This window comes from Clarias gariepinus, chromosome 19, assembly GCF_024256425.1.
Source record: "Clarias gariepinus isolate MV-2021 ecotype Netherlands chromosome 19, CGAR_prim_01v2, whole genome shotgun sequence".
NCBI lineage: Eukaryota > Metazoa > Chordata > Actinopteri > Siluriformes > Clariidae > Clarias > Clarias gariepinus.
In genome coordinates, this window is record NC_071118.1 from 21,020,371 (window position 1) to 21,043,921 (window position 23,551).

The 23,551-nt window shown below is 37.5% G+C and overlaps 2 protein-coding genes across 3 annotated transcripts in view; both read left to right on the forward strand.

Annotated features, from left to right (window-relative positions):
* lrrc8aa (leucine rich repeat containing 8 VRAC subunit Aa) overlaps positions 1-4,137 on the forward strand; it is a 31,122-nt gene extending 26,985 nt beyond the window's left edge. For both annotated transcript variants that reach the window (XM_053478846.1, XM_053478847.1), the window contains one exon: positions 3,069-4,137. In XM_053478846.1, coding sequence (XP_053334821.1) covers positions 3,069-3,344 — 276 coding nt within the window. In that variant the 3' untranslated portion in view covers positions 3,345-4,137. The remainder of the gene's footprint in view (positions 1-3,068) is intronic.
* A 4,093-nt stretch (positions 4,138-8,230) lies between these two features.
* phyhd1 (phytanoyl-CoA dioxygenase domain containing 1) lies at positions 8,231-20,023 on the forward strand. The gene is made up of 13 exons (XM_053478314.1): positions 8,231-8,346; positions 9,407-9,569; positions 9,695-9,738; positions 13,079-13,237; positions 14,008-14,083; positions 14,631-14,678; positions 15,140-15,195; positions 15,849-15,911; positions 16,491-16,512; positions 17,094-17,222; positions 17,692-17,808; positions 18,693-18,819; positions 19,648-20,023. Exons 3-13 carry the CDS (start codon positions 9,706-9,708, stop codon positions 19,691-19,693), a joined length of 876 nt encoding a protein of 291 aa, XP_053334289.1. The 5' UTR covers positions 8,231-8,346; positions 9,407-9,569; positions 9,695-9,705; the 3' UTR covers positions 19,694-20,023.
* Positions 20,024-23,551: the final 3,528 nt, after the last annotated feature.

The following is a 23,551-nucleotide window of genomic DNA, read 5'->3' on the forward strand; positions in this document are numbered from 1 at the left end:
GTTTGAGATCATGTTTAGAACCGAGTCTGATCTTGGCTCAACACATCCTAGGGAGATTAAAGCTCAAAATATTGCAACCATTTTATGCAATACGAAAATAATTACATTACCCTTCTATGTTTTTATCAAATTTTTATTTTAATAAGCTTTTATCCGCAATCCTAAATTATGTAAGCATTCGTCACGCAGCTTCTTGTGAATGCCATGCTGCTGTAGATAACATATTGTCTTCTGTAGAGTCATAGGCACATGCTTAAAAAACAGTGTTGTTGTCTAAGAAGTGATCTATTATGTAACGTTGCCTATTTTCCTGGAATAGGAAATGTTTTTGAGCTGACGTGGTTAATACAGAAAGCATAAAGTAAAAATCTGAACAAAACAAAATTAATAATCAACAAATCATGTAAGAAAATTTAGACATGATAAATATGTGTGTGGACAAGTGTGTGTATATATAAGTAGGTTTGCTGGGACCACTGTCAGAGCCTGGTGTAAAAATAAATTTACACCTTTTAACCAGTCAGTATATAAAATTTAACACTGTATGTTAGGTTTCAGTTAACATTTAGCACATTACAATAAAATATTCCAATCCTTCCCAAACCTAAGAAGACTGTGGCCCAGTTTGAGACTAAGATAAATGATTATTAGTGTGAAAAGTATTTTTTTTTTTTTACTTTTCCCTACTTTTTTTAAGCTTTTTTCCTTTTATCCTAAGGGTCACCACATCTGATGATTTAATCCTAGAAAATACAGGTTTATACAGGATTGCAACCCTACCATTTTCTCACTTGGTTTTGGGATGGTCACTGCTTGCATCGGCTGTTTTGTATGGGGTGTAGGGTTAAACCATCTTGCCCAGGGATGCTTTGGTTGCATCCTGGCCATAACACGGGTCAAAACTCTGTAAATACTTCATCTTAAATATTGTATGGTAAATTCAAACTTTAAAATATAGATGATCTCTGACCAAAAGCCAGCCTGTCCAATTGGATGCTACAGAAAACCAATGTATCACAAATTGCTGGAAAAAAGTCAATGCTGGCTATGATAGTAAGGTATCAGAACATTTGCAGCCTGGAACACTTGAGGCTTAACAGGCAAAGAGCACAAGACCACCGACCAGGCCTCCGAATTCCCCAGATCTTTATCTGATCTAACAAGCGTGATCGACAGAGACTCCACTCCTTAACCCACAGGAAATGTTGAGGATGTTTTGAGGTTAGTAATGTGAAATAAAATGTAGCAGGTATATGTTGCTTATCTAGCATTAGACATGGGTATAGCTCACATCAGGTTCCACAAAGCGACAATGAATAAATGCAAGCATGCAGTCAGAGCTGCTGTTTACTGAGGACTGTGATGTTTTGAGTGTAAGGAGGTGGGCCAGGATGATGTTAGCAGTGGGTGGTTTGGTTGGTGATGCTGAAAATAGCATTTTTATGAGACCTGACTGAGCATGCTTGAAAATGCATCCACACACACACACACTCTTTTGTCTTTCTTACTATCGGAATACAGTCTAAACAGGCTTTTTCCCTCCCAGAAAACGTAGGCGTGTTTTCTTGGCGGTATCAATGCTCTATTTCAGTAATGCTACAAGTGGTCAAAAATGATCTTGACAGTGGAACTGTTGATTTTAGCATTTTGTCACAAAGTCACAAACATGGGGGTTAACATAGCAAAAAGGCTTTAAGGACAAGAAGGTGTTTCTAGTTACCATGTTGCTTGTTGTTGCAGGAAACTTTTCAGCAGTAACAAACACGTTGTACTGCGTTAAACAGAAGTGACCATGTGGACAACGGGTTTGCAAGAATTAGGGCTGTAGCTTTCACATATTTTAGTAATCGAGTATTCTACCAAAAATTTAATCGATTAATCAAGTAATCGTATTGTGTGTGAATGAGAGGTACTCAAGAGGGACGTGTGTGTGAATGAGAGGTACTTAAGAGGGACGGTGAGGCTACAGGGAGCAGAGGTAAAGAAAGCACAGGATTTTAGGTACTTGGGGTCAACTGTCCAAAGCAACGGAGGAGGTGAAGAGGCGGGTACAGGCAGGTTGGAATGGGTGGAGAAAAGTGTCAGGTGTGTTGTGCGATAGAAGAGTATCAGCAAGAGTGAAAGAAAAGGTGTACAGCACAGTGGTGAGACCAGCAATGCGCTACGGCCTAGAGACAGTGGCGCTGAAGAAAAGACAGGAGGCAGAGCTGAAGATGTTGAGGTTCTCTTTCGGAGTGACAAGGATGGATAGGATCGAGAATAGGTTTATCAGAGGGTCAACCCATGTTAGATGTTTCGGAGATAAAGTCAGAGAGGCCAGATTAAGGTGGTTCGGACATGTTCAGAGGAGAGATTGTGAATATATCGGTAGAAGGATGCTGAGGTTGGAACTGCCAGGCAGGAGATCTAGAGGAAGACCAAAGAGGAGATTTATGGATGCAGTGAGAGAGGACATGAAGTTAGTTGGTGTAAGAGAAGAGGATGCAGAGGATAGGGTTAGATGGAGGCAGATGATTCGCTGTGGCGACCCCTGAAAGGGAACAGCCGAAAGACAAAGAAGAATCAAGTAATCGGATAAAACGTACTTGCGAACGTTTCCATCTTTCCAAGCGAAATTAAACATGTTTAAATTTTTTGCCGGTCCTTGCGGAAGCTTGCGAACCTTGCAGAACTTTAGCGGAACGTCCGTGGGCAATCAGTGCCTACCACCGCATCTCACTGGGAGTCGAACCGCATAGGTGAGATAGGGGTATAACTGTTTGCATCGCCTTACGGCCTGGCAAAAAAATTATTCTCGCACTCGGGTATTACTTTTGACCGCCTTTAGCGCACAATCTTGGGTCTAATTTATGTGTAAAAATAATTCCTCATGCTTTCAGAACCACTCTTCGTCCATTTAAGTCCTAGAATATAGACCTAGATCTAAAGCAACCCCAGATCATAACACTGCCTCCAGAGGCTTGTACAGTGGGCACTACACCATGAACTCACTTTTAAGTTATCAAATTACAAAAATTGGCTAGCGGGTGTTAACCTCTCTGCGTTCAATTCTTTCTCCCCTCTCTCAGATTGAGACGTTGCCACCTGAGCTGTTCCAGTGCAAGAAGCTTCGGACGCTGAACCTGGGGAACAACTGCCTGACCGCACTGCCGTCGCGTTTCGGAGAGCTCACTTCTTTGACTCAGCTGGAGTTGCGCGGAAATCGGCTAGAAGGCCTGCCGGTGGAGCTGGGCGAGTGCCGCATGCTGAAACGCTCAGGCCTGGTGGTGGAGGAAGAGCTCTTTAAAACTCTTCCTCTTGAAGTAAAGGAGCAGCTGTGGAGAGCCGACAAGGAGCAAGCCTGAGACTGAAAGGAATGAGAAGCCTGAGAAATGAGAAGGGAAAGAGATTGGAAGCAAAAGAAAAAGCTGCATTTAAAACTCTTTTTAAAAACTCTTTTATTTGAACATTTTAATTTTTTTAGTGTTTTTTTTTATATATATATATATTAGTTGTTTTTGTATATTTAGTGGAATACAAGGTTGATCCTTGCATAAAGCCGAGAAAAGAGCAGGTGGATTAATGGAATGGTGTGGAATGAAAAGTGTGACAGGTCTAGTCCTGGCTATACACACATACACACACACACACACACACACACACACAACACACACAAACGTGTGCAGTGCCACAGGCCAGTACATGCAAACTATAAGCTAAGCTGCATGCAAATTCTGTGCTAAATCACATAAAGACTTAAAGACTGATGGAAAGGAGAGAAACAAAAGGATTCACACTCCGACTCAAACACAACTCCAGCATCTCTCAAGCGTAATGAAGGACTTTTGCTTATGTGTGCGTTTGAGACACAATCGAGCGATCACCAAAAACAAAAAAGAGGGATGATGCGGTGTTCTAATAAAATCGTTTCTGTTGTCAAGACAACAGTCCTGCACTATCATTTGCCTTAACTCCTTAGAACAGGGATATATCTAAGGATTTTTTTTTTTTTTTGCCAAAAAAGTAGACTATTGCAAACTGATGTTTGTATGAGACAATGATGTGCATTAATGTTTTGTTTGACCATTAATAGTGGTGTTTCTTTTTTTTTATTTGTTACGTCCCTACGATTATGCTAATAAATGATTCTGGAGACAATTCTTACAATCATTTGTGTTCAGATTATCAGGATTTAAGACACACCTGAATAGCATACACATAAATAGACTTTCAAACCTTTAACTGGAAAAAAACATGCATGACTCCACCTTACAGTCTAGTAAAAAAAAAAAAAAAAAAAACACACACACCCTTAACTGAGGTCATTCTTAAAACAACCCACATATAAATCGGTGTGTTAGTCCATTGACACTTAACACTCTTACACACTGTGTGGGTTGTCTTGTTTATTAGAGAAAATTCCATTCATGAGATTTATCCAAGCTCTCGAGAGCCATTCTCACTCTCACAATTTAAAGCTAAAGCAAGTCTTACAAATATATAATATTATATACAATATTTATAATATATACAAAAACTCTGAATCCATGAGCATTTTCACTTTTATAATTTATTAAATTCAGACCCAGAATGGCTTCAAAACTAACAACAAAGGAAGACTGAATAGAACCACAGACTGTATAAAAAGAACTGGACAAACCCCCCATGACGTCACCCATAGGTTTTCTGATGAAGTTGTAGTAGGTGTGGTCATCACCATGTCGGCAGGGGTCACTCTACCTAAACCCTGGTTAATCCATAAATTGTCAAGTGGACGGAGGAAATACAGTATATGTATGCAAGCATGCTAATGATTTATTTTTTGTTTTTTTATTTGCCCCATGTCAAAAATGTTTGTGGACAAGTTAAACTACAGGGATTCCAGTTAGCTGGTTGATTAAAGTGATGCACAGCAGACAGCTAGTGTTGTGAATGCATTGTAGCTCTCAGTCAAATCGGCCACTCCCCTAATTCTTCCTAATTTTATGTCTTAAAATGATTTTAACTACAGTTAATCATGAAAGCAAAATCTAGCTATGGAGACCAAAAACACCCCCAGTGGACATTTGACAAACTGCATGTCTTAGCTCTTCTATTTTGGAAACATTTGGAAACCTGAGGCAGCACGGTGACGAAGATCTTAGCACTGTGGTCACATACTTCCAGGGTCGAGGGTTCAATTCCCATGTGTGTGTGTGCATAAGGTTTGCATGTTCTCTCAGTGCTCAGGTGGGTTTCCTTCAGGTACTCCGGTTTCCTCCCACAGTCTAAAGATATGCAAATTAGACTAACTGGCATTCCCAGAGAGCCCCTAGTGTGTGAATGAGTGTGCGAGTGCCTTCTGCAGTGGATTGTTAGCACTCTGTCCAGGGTGTACCCACCTAGTGCCCAAAGTCTCCTGGCATAAGCTCAAGGCTTTCGGTGACCCTGTACAGGATAATCAGTATAGAGAATGAATATATCTGGGGAATTGCTGGAGACATAAGATCTCCATGGCATGATCTTAAATATGATCATCAATAAAAAGAGTAAAACATTAATGTTAAATTTCTGCCTTATTATATCCTACTTCACTCCTCTGTGACCCAACATAAGTCTGTTTAATCTTCGTTCCAGCACGAGTACTTGATTCCAGTGTCTGTGGTCGATATGTTCCTTCCTGTGACTTTGGAAGTTAAAACAAAAGGCTGTTTTTGACCTCTGGACACATGTGGACGTGTGTTTATGAAGAAACTGCAAAAAAAAAAAAAAAAAAAGGCCTGACCTGGTTCCTTCCTAAAATGTGATTAAGTGGTGATCTAGCGCCCCCTAATGGATGTGCAGCTCAGTCACAAATTGCTTAGTTCCTGCATTTTAACCTACACCTGATCTCTGACTGTGTTCTAATACATTAATATGTCTCTCATCGTCTATGACACTTGTATACAGGTTCACGGGGGGCCTGAAGCCTATCCCAGGCACAGTGGGGCGTACCAATCCACCACAGGGCACACACATGCTTATTCACATACACTATAGGCAATCTGAGACGCCAGTAAGACTAATCTGCATGTTTTGGGACTGTAGGAGGTAATTGGAGTACCCTGAGAAAATCCAACAAGCACAGGGAGAACATGCAAACCCCACGCATATGGACCCCGAGGTGGGACTCGAACCCAGAACATCGAGGTACAAGGCGACAGTGCTAACCACTGAGCCACCATATCTGTTTCATGTTTTAAACACTGGCCTTCCAGGAACTCCTTTAATGGCCCAAACATGTAGAAATGTCTTGGCACGAGAGAAGGACTATATAAGGGATGTTGTAATAATTAACAGCTGACTTCCTGTAATGGGAAAGTGGTGTTTCCGACTGATGTATAGTTCCTACAGATGCATCGCTTCTGCTAGCTGGCGAAAAAAGGGTAAGTCAAGTTAATGATTAGGTGTTCCACTCGCTGAATGTTCACAGGAAATTTATAGATGTATGGCCTTCTTTACAATATTTGCACCATTTAAACGTTTTACTGCAGCTAAGTGTCTCATCACCGTACTGTACAGTAAATGTCAGTTTTTATACCCTCATACATGAGAGAGCCTTTTCATGAAAACGTTATTATGAATCCCAGTTTGGCTTGAACAGCCCTAATACTTAAACTTCTTTATTAAATGAATAATATAATATTAAATATGATCACTAAAAGTTACTTCATCAGTCAAGATCACTACGTTGGTCAAGAAACTAAGAAAAGAATTCATTTTTCTTTTTTTTTTAAAGTATGTTATGGAACACAACTTATGAGTACCTTTTTAACATTTGACTCATGTTAAAGGATGCTTCAAGCAATTGTGTAAATAAATTTGCAAAAATGTGAAATAATATGATTATATTTTATTGTAAAGTGAAGTCTGCGTGGGCTGTCCTTCTTTTTACGCACATGCTGTGTGTGTGTGTGTGTGTGTCTGTGTCTGTGTGTGTGTGTGTGTGTGTGTGTGTGTAAGTGTGTGTGTGTGTGTGTGTGTGTGTGTGTGTGTGTGTGTGTTTATATCAATGGGACACAAATGGCACCCTAATTATAGATTAATGCAAAACTTGTAATTAAGCAAATTAATTAAATTAAATTAATGTAATCTATGGCTCTGAAAAAATAAGAGAACACTGCAAAAAAATCATTTTTTTATGTTTTTTTCCCATTTTCCTTACAGGTGCATGTATTGGTGAGATGAACAGTTTCGTTTAATTTTTTGTGAACTGCTGACAATATTTCTCTTAAATTCAAAATAAACAGTAACTATTGTTATTTAGAGTTTATAGTTATAGGAAATGACATCACAACACATCAAAAGAACCCAAGATCATGCAGTATTTGCAGATTTTTAATAACTGAAATAAAACAATATGCAAATCGTTTGTAAACAAATGTTTTGGCTAAATAACATTAAAACAGGATTTGGTGGAATTACAGCTTTCAAGCGTTTTGGCATGCTCTCCACCAGCTTTTCACATTTTTGCTGTTGGGTAACTTTATACCACTCTAAAGTTAATATAAAACAGCAAACAGCTCAGCTTTGCTTGGTGGTTTGTGACCATCCATCTTCCTCTTAATTACATCCCAGAGGTTTTCTGAAGTAAATGGCAGTGGTCTCTTATTTTTCTCCCTAGAGCTGTATATATGAATTATTTATATAATAATAATAATAATAATAATAACTGATTTTTTTTTTTTTTTTTGTACTTTAACATGAAATACAGTTGTCGAGTTGTCTTGGATAACCTTGTCTACAAGTCTTGAACCCACACTCACATATCTGTAGTACAGTGCAATGTAAATTAGTCTATGCGTGTAACCAATGAATATAAGAATAAACGCTTTCTTATGTTTTTATATTCTATATGTTTTATTGTCTTTCATTTATCCTCCATTAGGATACAAGTCAGCTATGTGGATTAGAATACAGTCCTAAATGGAGGTCACTTCAGGAGAGTTGTAAGGTTTCCTGCTGGCCTCACACCTGATCCATTAGATCAGTTCATTATTAAATATTGATTGAGTTGAATGAGGTGTGTGAGATCAGAGGAAATAGTGAATCTGTACAGGTTAGTGGATTACCTAGCACTAGAGTTGTGAGGCAGTCACTATGGTTACACTGTCATCAGGCTTGACATACTGAAATCCCTTCACCTAGATAAGCTTATCACTCTCTCAGTTAAATCCAGTGAGCTTTCTTGGCATGGCTTTATAGGTTACAGCAGTTATAAGGTTGCCACAGCACCAACATTTGCCTTTTTTCTTTCTTTCTTTTGGTTTAAGTCGCAAAAACAAACTTATAGTCACTTTATCAATCTGCTCTTTATGGACATTTTTACAGGAGCAGGACGTCAAGAAGGTGAGTCAAAACCTACATTTTTTAAAGTTTCCTAACAGATGGTATCACACCAATGAGGACGTGTTCTTCTTTTGAGTTTGGTTCCTCCCAAGGTTTCTTTCTTTTATCACCTTAGGGAATGTTTCCTTTCACCTTAAGGATTAACTGATTTGCATGTATAAATTTTTTTATTTAGGACCAAAATTTTTATTTCTGCATGTCCATTGTTAAAATCACCAACAACAAAAAAATCAATAATACCATGGCTGGAATTGTTAGTACTATTATTATTATTATTATTATTATTTGTATAATAAATTCCTTATAATTATAAGAATTTCAATATTTCTTATAATAAGCAGTGTCGGCTTTATCCTGAACATGTTGTTGGATATAAAAAAAAAAACGCACAATGATATTTCATGCTCGTGATCATAATGCTTTAATGACCATGATCATTACATGATTTTGTGATGCTGTCCAGCAGGACAGGATGTAAGATGATTATAAGATATATTAATATCAACCATAAAATCATAATAGTAAAATGATTGTAAGCCATAAGACACCTTTGGAATGATCTGGTGTTGTGATAGCATCTTCTCTATTGTCACCTATTCCTCACTGAACAAGCTGATTCTTAAAAAAAAAAAAAAAAATTACTTTAAGCCTAAAAATTCACATGAAAGGAAATCACTTGTCTGTTGTGTTAAAGGCTTTTAAATTCAATTATAGATGTGAAAAGTATTGATATTTGTTTGTCTTGGTGTGAAATTGGCCAGGGATGTCAGGGGCTACAATCCTCGGTACTCAACCTCGATCAAGCCAAAACTTTGCCCAGTGCTGTAGCATTTTAAAGGGCCCCTGAGATGTACGGATCCTTACCTACCCAGCCATAGCAGTCATGTTTTTCTTGTATAATCTGTATCATATTGTCTGATATTGTACCGTATATTGTAAGTTTAAGGTTTGGGGAAGGTGTTCTGTATATATTTTGTTTGATATATATTTTTCTCTGGTTTGATAATCCCAAACATAATACATGACTGCCTAACTCAATCTTTTTGAAACTCATTTGAAGGGGAACTGATCTTGGGCCAGTTTCCCCCCCACCCCAAACATGGGATGGACCTGGGCTGGTAGGTGGGCTGCAGATGGTCCAATCATGTGACTGAGCCTCCCCTTGTGGAACACAGCAGACTCTGAAGTGTTTGATTTCTTTACACCACAGCAATCAATCAAAGGTAAACAAAGTGTAAGAATGACTTTTGATCATTTTTACTTTTGCATGTAGAGAATATACAGCTGGACAAAAATCTAACTGCACTGGTGTGCGCTCTCTCTCTCACACACACACACACACACTCAGACTGCAGAAGTATGGATGTCTTAACACAGCAGAAGGTCCAAAAGGTGAGTTAAAGCCAAATTCTCAACGACTCTTCTAAAACAAAAACAAACAAAAAACAACGTTTTAATAACTTGTATCAAAACATTTTTTTTGTCTAAGAACTCGTCCAAACGGTACACTTGGTTTGTTTCTCCTCCTGTCCACTCGAAGCTCGATTTGTTTTGTTTGTTTATCGAGTAAAAACGGGGAGCTTGTGAACGCACACTGTTCACGCGCGGACAGAGAAAGCGATGACGTCATTGTTGCAATCCCTGTAATGTACGTGTTTTGAAATGAAGCAGTTTCACTTCAAAGTCTTTAGTTCAAAGACTTTCTGACCAGGATAAAGCAGGTAGAGGAGTGGAATGAATAAATGAACCATATTAGTTTGTCCATTTTATTAAAAAAAATTTTTGTCAGTTCAGTGCTTTAAACAATCCTTAATTATCCAATGGTAATATGACTTTTTTGTTTGTTTGTTTGTTTGTTTGGAAAACAAAAATGAACCACTCAGGAGTTCCTGATTTGGAATTGTGACATTATGGCAGCGTATTGAAATTTTCTCAACTGTGATGCACAATTTAAACACTGTACAAGACGGAAAAAAGAGTATTTGGACACAAATTTAAAATGTCTCGATAGGCTCACTGGACCAGGACAGAGACACACAACATGTATAATGTGTCTGAATGTTCTCTCTGGTTTTATTTACAGAAAATAGAGATATACCTACTCATCATCTATATTGCTTTATCCTGTATACACGGTTACTTGGGCCTGGAGTCTATTCTAGAACACTCGCACATAAACACACTCGTACACTTATTCACATACTACAGGCAATTTGGAAACGCTTATTAGCCTAATTTGTATGTATTTGGACTGTAGGAGAAAACCAGGGTAACTGAGAGGAAACCCACCAACCAGGGAGAACATGTAAACCTCATGCACACAGACTCCGGGCAAGAACTGAACCCTTGACCCTGGAGGTGCACTGCGACAGTGCTAAATGAGTATTTCACATTGCTTGCAGAATTGTTTTTATTTGCCACACTGGAGGGTTTAACCTGTTTAAGGACATGCCTCAGCATCTCACTCTGAGACTTTGGATTTAAGTCTGGACTTTGACTAGGCCACTATTGCTTTCTTTTTTAGATCTTCAAGTGTTTATCCTATTCACGCGTTGCTTAGAAACAGACAGGAGCCAAAGGAAATATTACCATATAAAGAATGAGGAAGCCCATGTACATATTTGCATCACCCTTTTTTTTTTTTTTTTTTACTGTAATTTGACAAAATTATATTTGGTGTGTCAACATTATATGGTATTGGTTTTCCACTGGATTGGTGGCTAAATATTAGAGATTTTGATTCTTTTGTCATTTCACCAGATTTGTAAATGGGAGGTTTTTCACAAAATGCATTAGTACCTCACACAAATAAGACTCGGGGTTAACGATCGGTAGGTCGGGGGATTCAAGCCTCAGCATCACCAAAGCTGGTGAAAGTCCTATGGAACAGAAATCATTGCAGAGAGTTAACAGTGTAGGGCAGAAGTGCGTTGTCCTGCGGGATTACGGCGCCCTTTGGATATATCACTCCTCTGCGTCTAATCCAAAGTTTAGGCTTCACCTTCAAGAAGCATCTCGCTGTAACGAGCACTGTTGATTGTTGAACCTTTTTTCTAATAATGTTCCAGTACTGGCCCTTAAGAATCCCAGAAAACTGGAAGCATAATTTTTTTCCAGCTGATGAACTTTTGAAAGCTTTTTGAAACTTTTTCTCGGTCGACTGAATGAGGATGTGACCTTTCCATACTCTTCTGTTTAATCTGAGTCCCATTGTGATGAATCCATGTCTTGTCACTAGTGATGACTCTCTTTTGGAAACTTTCACCTTCTGTGTTTCGGCATCACGTACGCTCTCGGACCAAAAAGACGAATCACTGAAGGCTGTTCTTTTTTCGTGGGCCAGTTTTAATAGAACTAAACTGAATACTGGATAGAATGCTGTTATAATATTTTTTAAAGCTAATCAATGACAGTTTAGCTTGATAATATTACGCTAACACTGTCGTTCACAAGGTGGCACGGTGGTGTAGTGGTTAGCACTGTTGCATTGTGCATGGAGTTTGTTTGTTCTCCCTGTGCTTGGTGGGGCTTCCTCCCAATTGGCTAATTGGTATTTCCAAATTGCCCGTAGTGTGTGAATGAGTGTGTGTACCCTGCGATGGATTGGCACCCTGTCTAGGGTGTACCCCTCTTCCTGCCCTAAATCTCCTGGGATAGGCTACAGGCCCCCGGGCCCCTTAATACAGGATAAAGCAGTATAGAGGATGAGTGAGTGTCATGCACAAATACTGTATCTTCATATTTGCTCTTTTATTTGTAAATGGTTGTTAGTTGTCAGAAATAATATTCAACTAATAAGTATTAAACTTGCTGTCCGAGAGCAACATCATATGTCATATCTATCAAATATAGCTAGAACTCAGGGCTCTACTAATAGATCTATGAATGGCACTTATGATGTATAAAAAATGTTATGCTGATTTTAAATGTTTTTTCATGATGTATATGTGCTACCAAATAACAGGAGTTAGTTTGACCAAAACCTATAGACAACCTAGGTATATAATGAAAAAAAAATTTTTTTTTGCTTAATAGTCTGTAGTTTGAAAAGCACACATTCAGAGCATGAAAAGGTCCAAGGAGAATTTTTACACTAAGGAGAATTAAATGCAAATTGTACAGTTACTGTCTGGCTGTAAGGAGTAAATTGGGGAAAGTAATTAAATATGGTACCAATATATACAATGGTTACAAAGTCTGTCTTAAAGGTCACACATTTTGCTATTTGTTTGATGTGTTGTTTGATCCCTGGTCTCAGAGCTTCACCAAGCTGTGTGTGTAAGTGCTCCAGTTAAAATACCCTTCACACAAAGCATTTTTTTATACCTCAAACTCTCTTTTATTTCTCTTGCCCTCTAAATGTGCACTTTTGGCGTCTATGTAAATGAGCTAGTCCTAAGCCACACCCCCACCAAAGAACATGCACAAAGACATCAAAAGAGCACATGGCCGACTGAGGATGCCCAGGGAAATGGTTCTTCTTATATGAGGTCACAATAGGGGGAAAAATTGAGTTGACTTGTTTAAACCTTTCCAATACAATAATGGACAAATGGAGACACATTCGAAGAGGACTACAAAGTGATTTTTGCATAATAGGTGCCATTTAACTATTAATTATAAATTTGAATACCACTCCCTGTAAGCTTCAGCTTAAAACTCTTGAGGGTGGTAAAACCTGTTTTGTGCCTTGGTAATGTTTTCACCCGATGTCGTTTGGTTTGATTGACAGTACCATGAAGATGGCTACCTTGTGCTGGAAGGGTTTTTCAGCCCAGAGGAGTGTGAAGCACTGCGGGAACGAATGAATGGAATAGTGGAGGAGATGGACGTTCCAAATCACTGCCGGACTCAGTTCTCTACCGACCATGACGAGCAGCTGAAGACCCAGGTAATGTTACTTTAACTTTACCATTAATATGAAATTGTTAACAATTCTAAGAATAATAATAAAAAAAAAATTTTTTTTTTTTTTGCTCTTTTTGCGTTCTGAAATAAAATGTGATATGGATAGATGCAGGTAAGTTTTCAGCTTACTGAGAGGTGACAAATAAAGAAAAAAAATCAAGTAACTCTGTTATTCTGGTATTTGTCATGAGCACTTGTTCACTTAAAGGGAAGAGCCAAAGGTCTGACTAATGACCTTTACACTACAGTATCTCTATCCTGACTGGAGTGATCTCTTTGAGAATGACTCAGATCACATCATCAGGTCATGAGGGTTCACCGAATGCTAAGTGTAAGATATGGAAATCATATCCTATGGCTTTACAGTCACCAGATTTCACCCCACGTGAACACTTGTGGAGGATTTTGCAACAACATAGTAGATTACATTCTTCATCACTACTTGAGGAAATAACCTTTTGCGAAGCGTTGTATTCATCACTCCAGTACAATTACAGAGACTTCAAAACCTCAAGTATTGAGGTGCATGGAAGCTTTTGTGAAGGCCCATAGTGTGTCATGTTGTTTTTTTCTTTTAAACCGTCACCCATTTATAGTAGTCTCCCTACTACAAGAGTTTATTAGAGCAGTACAATAGTAACGGGTATCATAAAGTAACCTTTCCAAAGATTTTAGGTGTTTTGTGCTGTCAGCATTCAGCTCAGGTCTCTGTTAATGACCCACTAACTTGCCCCTTTGTTTGTCTTTCGCCAGGGAAATGCAGATTACTTTATCACAAGTGGGGACAAGGTCCGCTTTTTCTTTGAAAAAGGGGTCTTCGATGAAAATGGTTTGTAATGATGATGTAGGGGAGTATTATTATTATTATTATTATTATTATTCATTTAAAAAGAAATAAAAATAAACAATTTATAAATATTATTAATATTTTAAATTATTTTAAAGGGCAATGTTACAGTATATATTGTATATTATACTGCTTATAATTGACGCTAAATAAACAGTAAAAATACGACGGACATGCAATTCAAACTGAGACGTGTGAATGAAGGCATAAATCTGTAATAGATTAGAAAAGTAAATGAGCAAAGTATGCAACATACAGTATATATATATGATATGTGGCCAGGTTCAGTGACCTGGCTGGATGGTGTACTTCCAACCCTGTCATTCTCCTGCAGTGTGTATTTCATCTGATCGATCACCATGCCCTGGGCTAGACACTTTCGAACACTGTGTTTTCTTGTGTTGTGGTTTACTGCTGCAATATCAAAGATATATCTAAAGGGCTATAACACTGGCAAAGTTCCAGCAGACATGCAGACCCATAATGCTTAAAGTGTTCGTCTTTACCCTGTTTTCCTGTCTATTCACAGGGGAGTTTATTGTCCCGAGGGAAAGATCGCTAAACAAAATCGGACACGGTGGGTTTTATAAAAATGAAATATGATTCAATACACTTATCAGCCATAATATTGATCCCATTAACATTAAAAGGGTAGTTTTTTGGTTCCCCTTGTCCATGGCTCCTCTGGGGGTGTGCTGTGGTGTCTGGCACCAGGACATTGGCACCGGGACCTTTGGGTGAGGTGGATTGCTGATCCAGACTGGTGTGTTGTTCGATTTTGTGGGATGAAAGCCTAGGGTGTCCATGATCTTGTCACCAGCTTACTGGTGTATAGTTGATGATCAGTGTTGTTCAGTTCCCCTGGCAGTGGTGTAAATGCTATGGCTGGTCAGTGTAGTCCGGATCTGCAGTGTTTGAGAACCTTATTTCACTTTCACCATTTTCTATCTGTATTTATCCATAGAATAGCACCTTTAAGTAAAATAATCAGCATTTGTATTACCTCGATAATGTTCTTTCTCTATTTGTATCTTTTAGCTCTTCATGCCCATGAGCCTGTATTTAAATCCGTCACACATTCCCCAAAGATCCAGGTAAGGATATCTTTGATTCCTGTTTTTTTTTTTGTTGCTAGAGCCATGTTGTAGTGAGTGCAAAAACTGGAGGAGTATATAATAATTCACATCCATAATTACTTAATGTTTATTACTTTTTTTTTTGTTGGTTATAGTTAAGGAGCAGTTATTATGCATGGTGTAGCCTGATGTGAAGCGATGTTCCTGTTACCACACTCGGGCAGAAAATAAAGTCTTTTGTACCTTTTATATCACCCCAGTTTCTGATATATCACAACACATCATCCATCCATTTATGGTTATGTTTAATGTTGTGGACTATCAATGATTACATGTTAGTTCCTGTTATCACTCACATTAGAACAGCCTCCCTCACCAGGACCCTGTTTAGGTAGATTATACATGTAACTTGTCATGTGAAAAACCCCAAAGCCTTCCATTCTGACCAATTTGTTAGAACAACTGTTAGACAACTGCAAGAAAATCTGCCACACCTCCAATAAACGTCCCCTCTGATCCTAAACAAAAAAGTATTTTAATCCATTTATATATATTCTGGCCAATCAGATGTGGTATATCTGTTGTGGTATAATGCACGACATGTTACAGTATGAAATGTTGTGTTTTTTGATTCTTCATTCTTATGTGGTGTGTTTTCTCTCTCTCTGTAGAACGTGGTTAAAAACCTGGGTCTGATAAATCCTGTTATTTTGCAGAGCATGTATATTTTTAAGGTACTGATCTTTGATTTTAAAGTGAAAGATGGTTGTGTTGGACATTTGTTGTCGTGGTTATAGAATCTGAATAGTAAAGCAAAATTTCAATGGTTTATTAAAACCAATTGAGCTTAAATATTTATTATTGAACTATTAATTATTATTATTAACTTGCATAATAGTATATTATTATATAATCAAATAATTATCATTACAGTTATAATAATATATTACTTACTAATACAATTATTACTCAATTGTACATTTTTACTGAAATGATTCTATATTAATCTTGGGCCTAATATTAAACTTTAACACACACGTTATCTAGTTCCTTGAAATTGTTTCATATTAATCAAGCATTTCCATTATTATAGCGTTCTAAGATAACAAATATGTTTTTCGATCCAGCACTTTGATTATTGTCAAAGGGGTGTAATCTTTAATATTGTGCTCAAAATACATTGGTGCATTTAATACATTTGTAAAACCGAATTTTTAGCTAGGAAACATTTTCATTTATTGCAATATGTCTGGACTGATCATGGTTACATTTTCTTGTCCTTGATATGTTTATTTCAATTACTCTTTTCCCAGCAACCAGGCATTGGCGGAGAAGGTATGGGATCATGCTCAATAGTGGTTACACCTCTTTACTGGAAATTATTTTATTTATTATTATTTATGTAGTGTTGTACACTTAAACCTAAATAAGCCTTTGTGTCTTTGTGTTATGGACTAAAAATTTATATCTAACTCGTCTCTGTAATTCTTTTCTAACAAGACCAGTATTTAGCCAACATTTATCATTCTATTTAATGAAGAGGTGTGTGCATTTAATACGATATATGTGGGTGAGACAAAATGATCTGCACTCTGGCTGTAGAATGCATTGTAATTACCTCTTATAACAGACAAAAACATAATGTTTACAACAATATCTTGGCTGGCGATCGAGGATGTTTTTGTTCCGTACTTTCCTGTTTACTCTCTTTAAGAAACTTTGACCTTCCTTAGAGTACCGGTCCAAATTTTGTTAGTGGACATCGAAACGCTTCCGTTTAGATTCTTTTATGTTTTAGGTTGAAACACTGGAAACCGAGACAAAATTAAACGAAACTTTATTTTAATATATAAATGAACTTGTTTGAATGGACTGGAATGAGAACAGGGATCTAATAGAACCTTTTGACCTGTTAGTGACGCCTCATCAGGACGCGACCTTCCTCTACACGGAGCCTCTGGGTAAAGTGATGGGGGTGTGGATCGCCCTTGAGGACGCAACCCTCGACAATGGCTGCCTGTGGTTCATACCAGGCTCGCACAGGAGTTAGTAAACACACACACACACACACACACACTATACATGAATGCATTGGTGCTTCAAAGAAAGGATGATTTTAAGAGTTGATTAATCTATCGAATATTGAAACGAGTTAATGACCATTCATATTATGAATTATGTCATTTCTTAACCGCTCTTATTTAGTTATCAGCTTTAAAACTTAGCCTTAGGTTGCGTTAGGCATGTGCTAGTGAACAAATATACTATGTTAAAAAATGTTTTTTTTTTTTATTAACTTGTGGTGACACTTAAAGATATAAAACATTAAACTAAGGTTAAGCAAAGTATTGACTGTCACTTATTCCTCAGCAGCCACAACATACATACATACAGTCCAAGCTCTAGCCGGATGAGCCTCTTCTCACTGACAGACGTTTGTAGTCTAAAAACGTATGCTTAATAAGGAAGTAATACTTATGTTCTCACGTGTTTGTGTGTACATCTGTGTAAAAGATGGAATCACCAGGCGGATGATTCGAACCCCAAAAGGCATGTTCCCTTTGACTGACTTCATTGGTCGAGAACAAAGTTATGATGACGCGCTCTTCGTACCAGCACCTGTCAAGAAAGGTTAGAGTCCAGCTCCTGTGTGTGTGTGTGTGTGAAAGAGATAGAGTAGTAATTTTTATTTTATTTCATTATGACTATGTGAAAAAGTTTGTGCCCTCTTTCTCTGTGATTTATTAATTTTTTGAGATCATCAAACTCATCAAATTCTAATAAATTAACAAATTTATTTCTATTAAATTTAATTCTAACAAATTCAAATTTTTATATTACACGTAGATAATCTGAATAAAAACAAAGTGCAGTTTTTAAAGGATGGTTTTGTTTATTACCGGGGGGAAATGTCCAAACCTACCTGGCCCTGGCCTTATATGAAAAAGTAAATGATTTGAGATGATCCTTTGTGTTCTTTTTGGTCAGCAGTGGCTTTTGCCTGGAAACTCTTCCATGGATGTCATTTTCGCAGATTCTCTTTCTTAATGTTGGATCATAACAATATGAACAATGACGGGTGGCATGGTGGTTTAGTGGTTAGCACTATGGTTTCGCACCCCCAGGTTCCGGGTTCGATTCCCGCCATGTGTCTGCGTGCATGGAGTTTGTATGTTCTCCCCGTGCTTGGGGGGTTTCCTCCGGGTACTCCGGTTTCCTCCCACAGTCCAAAGACGTGCTAGTTAGGCCAATTGGCGTTCCCAAATTGCCCGTAGTGTGTGAATAAGTGTGTGTGCGCGTCCTGTGATGGATTGGCACCCTGTCCAGTGTACCCCGTCTCTTGCCCTAAGTCACCTGGGATAGGCTCCATGCTCCAGGCCCCCATGACCCTGAATACAGGATAAAGCAGTATAGATAATGAGTAATTGATTGAGTGAGTAAGTGAGTGAACATGGTAAGCGTACAGCATGTATTTTCAGTATTTATCATTTTAATAATTTTTGTAAATAACGCAGGTGGTATGGTCCTAATCCACGGTGAAGTGGTCCACCGCAGCGCTGAGAACTCCTCAGATGCGTCACGTCACGTCTACGCCTTTCACATCATGGATTCCAAGAACACGGTCTGGAGCTCGGAGAACTGGTGAGGACATGTTGCATGCTGACTGATGTAGACAGTAAACCTGCGTGAAAATGATCTACATAAAAAAAATATATACATTTTAATGTATTCACAATGAGTGATATTCTAACCTGTTAGATTCATAAGTATATAGACAGTGACACAGCTTTTTAAATTTGCCTGTGCATTGGAGTGTAGGCTTTCAGGTTTCATTTAAGTACTTTAACACAAATATTGTATTACCTGTTGACTACAGCCATTTTTTTCACAGGCTCGTAAGTTACTGGACGAACTCACATAATTAGAACTGTTAGGATTATTTTCAGTACGTGGATGCAAACCCTTTACAGTCAATTAATGTCTGAAGCCTTGAAGCCAAACATCTGGCCAAACATCTGGCCAAATGGACAGCATGTGGACATCTGATCTTTGAACAGTTCATTCCAAACCAAGAGCATTAATATGGAATTAGTTCCTTTTTTGCTGCTATAAGACAAGACTAGGTTTTGGACCTTGATTTCAACAGGGATAAAAGGAGAAGAAGTTCTAGTGAATGCAGTAGCATACAGAGACATTCTAGATGCTGGTGCATCCTCTAGAACTAAGTGGCCACAACCTGGTCCAAGCTTTACAACACAAAAAAACCCTCAATCATATAGATCTTTGTGGTGAATTCAAACACCAACCATCATCAGTTTGAGGAAGATGCACATATAGGCATTATGGTCAGGTGTTCACATACTTTTGACCCGATCTGTAGCAGTTTAGATGCAATAGGGTTATCTAAAAATCACATACCAGTGTCTAGGCCAGTTTTCTTTGTATTAATATTCTTTCTTTTACACGCAGGCTACAGCCGACAGAGGAGCTTCCCTTCCCGTCGCTCTACACCTAAAATCACGGCTGCGTTCTTTATTTTATCCACCCAGTCAATTCTAGGTCTCAGTTCCTGTTTTAATAGAATCTTATCTGTAAGACAATTCCATTAATTAATACTTCACATCTAAAGTTATTTGCTACTTATTTTAAGTCTTTAGTTTCTGCATTTATTCTGTCCGTACAGCATTTAGATGGCATTTTATTCTTTTTACTATTTTAGGAACTATTCCCATATTGGCATGCACATATCTAAGCACTTGCTCAAGACATACTGTGGTGTACTGTGCAAAGGTTTTAGGCAGGTGCAAAAAAAGAAAGCTGTAAAGGTGCCTTTAAATGCCTTTAAAAAAAAATATATATATATAAAAAAAAAAATATATATATATATATATATATATATATATATATATATATATTATTATTTTTTGCAAAAAATGTAAAGTGAGTGGACAGAAGAAAATTTTAAATGAAAATCAGTATGTGAATCTTCGGCTTTAAACAAGCATCACTTTTTACAGTTGCACATTTGCACAGGGATTTTGTCGGATCAGCGTCAGGTGTAGGAATAATCAGTTATACCAAGCAGGTGTTAATGATCATCAATTCCATATACAAGTTGAAATACAGTCATTAACTGCAATAGAAACCGCTGTGTGGGAGGCTTAAAACCGGGTGAGGAACGGCCAAACTCTGCTACTAATGTGAGGTTGTGGAAGACGGTATCATGTCACAGGAGATACTCCATGTCAAGAAAGTATAGTTCGACTGCTTCAGCAAGGTCTCTCCAAGTCAAAGATTTCAAAGCAGACTGGGGTTTCAGTAGGTGCTGTGCAAGGTATGTTGAAGAAGCACAAAGGAACTGGCAATGTTGAGAGCAATCAGATGATGTCCATCAGCGCCATCAGCATAGAACTAGTGGAAACAGTGAGATCCAGGTACACTTATCTACTGTCCTACTGTACCTGGCTAGAAGTGATCTTTATGGAAGAATTGTGGCCTGAAAGCCATCTCATCCCTTGTTTTGCTGAAGGCCTGGAGAGCGTTACAATAATTAGTGTCTGTAGGCAACAGTGAAGCATGGTGGAGGTTCTTTGCGAGATTTCGGAGTTGAGATTTGGTCAGGAATAATGGTGTCCTCAATGCTGAGAAATACAGGCAAATATTTATCCATCATACAATACCATCAGGGAGGCGTCTGATTGGCCTGCAGCAGGACAACAACTCCAAACCTACTGTCCATCCAGTGTCATTAAGAACTTCAGCATAGAGAACAACAAGGGGGCTGATGGTTTGGCCCCCACAGAGCCCTGATCTCAACATCATCCAGTCTGTCTGGAATTGCATGAAGAGAATTAATGATGAATTATAATGAAAAAATAAATTATTAACATATCTATTTTTTTAAAGCATTCTTCCTTTACAGCACTTTTTTCACACACCTTCCTAACACTTTTGCATAGTACTGTATGAATAAACTTTATTCCCTACTTTTAGTCCCCATTCATACTTTTGTCTGTAAAATCAGTGTTAAGTCAATAAAACCCAGTGTATATTGGGTCTCTATGTACACAAGTGAGGCTTAGTGTTGCGTGGTCCAAAGAATAAAAGGGGGGGAGCTTTCCTCTTTTGCCCTTTCTGTCTTGTTTATTTTTTATTATCACCTTTATTAAATGGTATATTATTTGCATTCTTTTTTTTTTTGCAAATATTTTTATTGAAAAAAGGAAAACAATACAGTAGTCGCAGTTACAGAGATACAATTTACCTTTCTTCATTTTTCTTAATAATTATATTTTTATATTATAAACAAACAACTAAACAAAAACACTCAAAAAAACAAAAAAAAACACACACCACACTCCCCCGCCCCCACCCCCGTCCCACACGGCTCAACACAACCACCAAACATAATTCATAAATATAACAGTAACAGTTATACATTTAATCAGGCAGTACCTCCAGGCTAGTAAAATAAGAAATAAATTGTTGCCAATTGTGGTAAAATTTGGCTTTACATCCTTTTAATGTATATTTAATTTTTTCAAGTTTAAAAAAAAACATGACATCTTTAAGCCACTGGGAGATAGTAGGATGTTTAGCAGACTTCCAATGCAACAATAATAGACGTGTCGCTAATAAGGATGTGAAAGCTATGATATCCATTTGTGTAGAGTTAAGTGTAAGTGAGCAATCAGGAATCCCAAATATAGCAATCAGAGGACAAGGTTGCAGAGTTACCCCAAGAACAGTTGACATAATAGCAAAATAACCCGTCCAGAAATCTTCTAGGTCAGGACATAGAAAAAAACATGTGGCTAAGGTGACAGGGAGAGCCATGACATTTATCACATTTGTTTTTCACATTCGGATACATTTCAGAAAGTCTAGACTTAGAGAAATGTACCCTGTGTATGACCTTAAATTGAATAAGTCCAATATAGCCTGTTCCCAGGACTCCTCATGTATTTGAATTCCCAGTTCCCCCTCCCATGTAGACTTAAGCTTAACATTTGAGTGGATACTAAGAGACAGGATAGAATCATAGAGTTTAGAAATGGTTCCTCTATGATGAGGTATAAATGATATCATAGTTTCCCACTGCTGTTCTGGAGGTAAAGAGGGGAAATTAGGGAAACACTTGGCAACAAAATTTCGAATTTGAAAATAGCGAAACAGGTGGGTAATGGGGAGATCATAACGAGATGACAAATTGGCAAAACTATCGAAGACACCATCCACATATAAATATTTAAATTGTTTTATACCCTTTTCACTCCACACTGAGAATGTCGAGTCCAAGAGTGATGGTGGAAACAAATGGTTATCGTTTAGAGGACCCGAGGAAGATGCCCTTACAAATTTATAGTGCCGTCTAAACTGAAACCAGATCTTGAGTGTGTTAAGAACCACCTGATTATCTGTATACATACAGTAGAGGGTTTTATAGTTAAAGAGGAATAGAGGAGAGCGGGTATAGAAGATCCCTTACAGGATGATAGCTCCAATTTACACCAAGAGGATCCAGAAGATTTTAACCAGTAGCAAAGTTTATGGATGTGAGCAGCCCAGTAGTAAGCTGGAAAATTAGGTAATGCAAGTCCTCCACTGAATTTGCATCTCTGCAAATAGGTGGCTTCCCTCCTCAAATGAAAGAACCAATAATCTTGTCCAGTAAGACAAAAAAAATGATTTGGCAAAAATAAGGGAATCGACTGAAACAAAAATAAAAATTTTGGTAAAATATTCATTTTAACAACATTAATTTTACCGATTAATGAAAGGGGTAGATTACCCCATCTTTGAATATCAGATGTAACCCTTGATATAAGGGGAGTAAAATTAGCTGATTTAAGGCCAGATAGAGAACGAGTCACATTAATCCCCAAGTATTTAAACCCCGATGGACTAAGATGAAAGGGTATTATTAGCATTCTTAATTAAAACATTTTTACTTATAAAAGTTTAAAATAATATTATTTATATTTATTATAATATAGTATATATTTTTTGTAACTACATCCTACAGTGTATTTCGTTTAAAAATGGTCAAATACGGAACTGTAATTTTGTTAATCTGTATTGATCAGAAGAATCTGATATTCTAAATTTAAGTTTTAAATCAATTAAATTAATTAAGTTTTAAATCAATAGTAATGATAACACAAAAAAATTTAATATGAACAATTTAAACAGTAAAATGCACATAAAAAGCTAAAACAAAGCAAGTCTTTATTTGAAAAAGTTAAGAACACACACAGCTGTTCTCCTTTTTTGGAATTGAAACACTAAATACATGTTTTTCTTTTTCAATAAATTGATATCATGAAATGAAAAACTGAAGAATATCAGTTCTCTTTTAAGAATGTATAAGAAG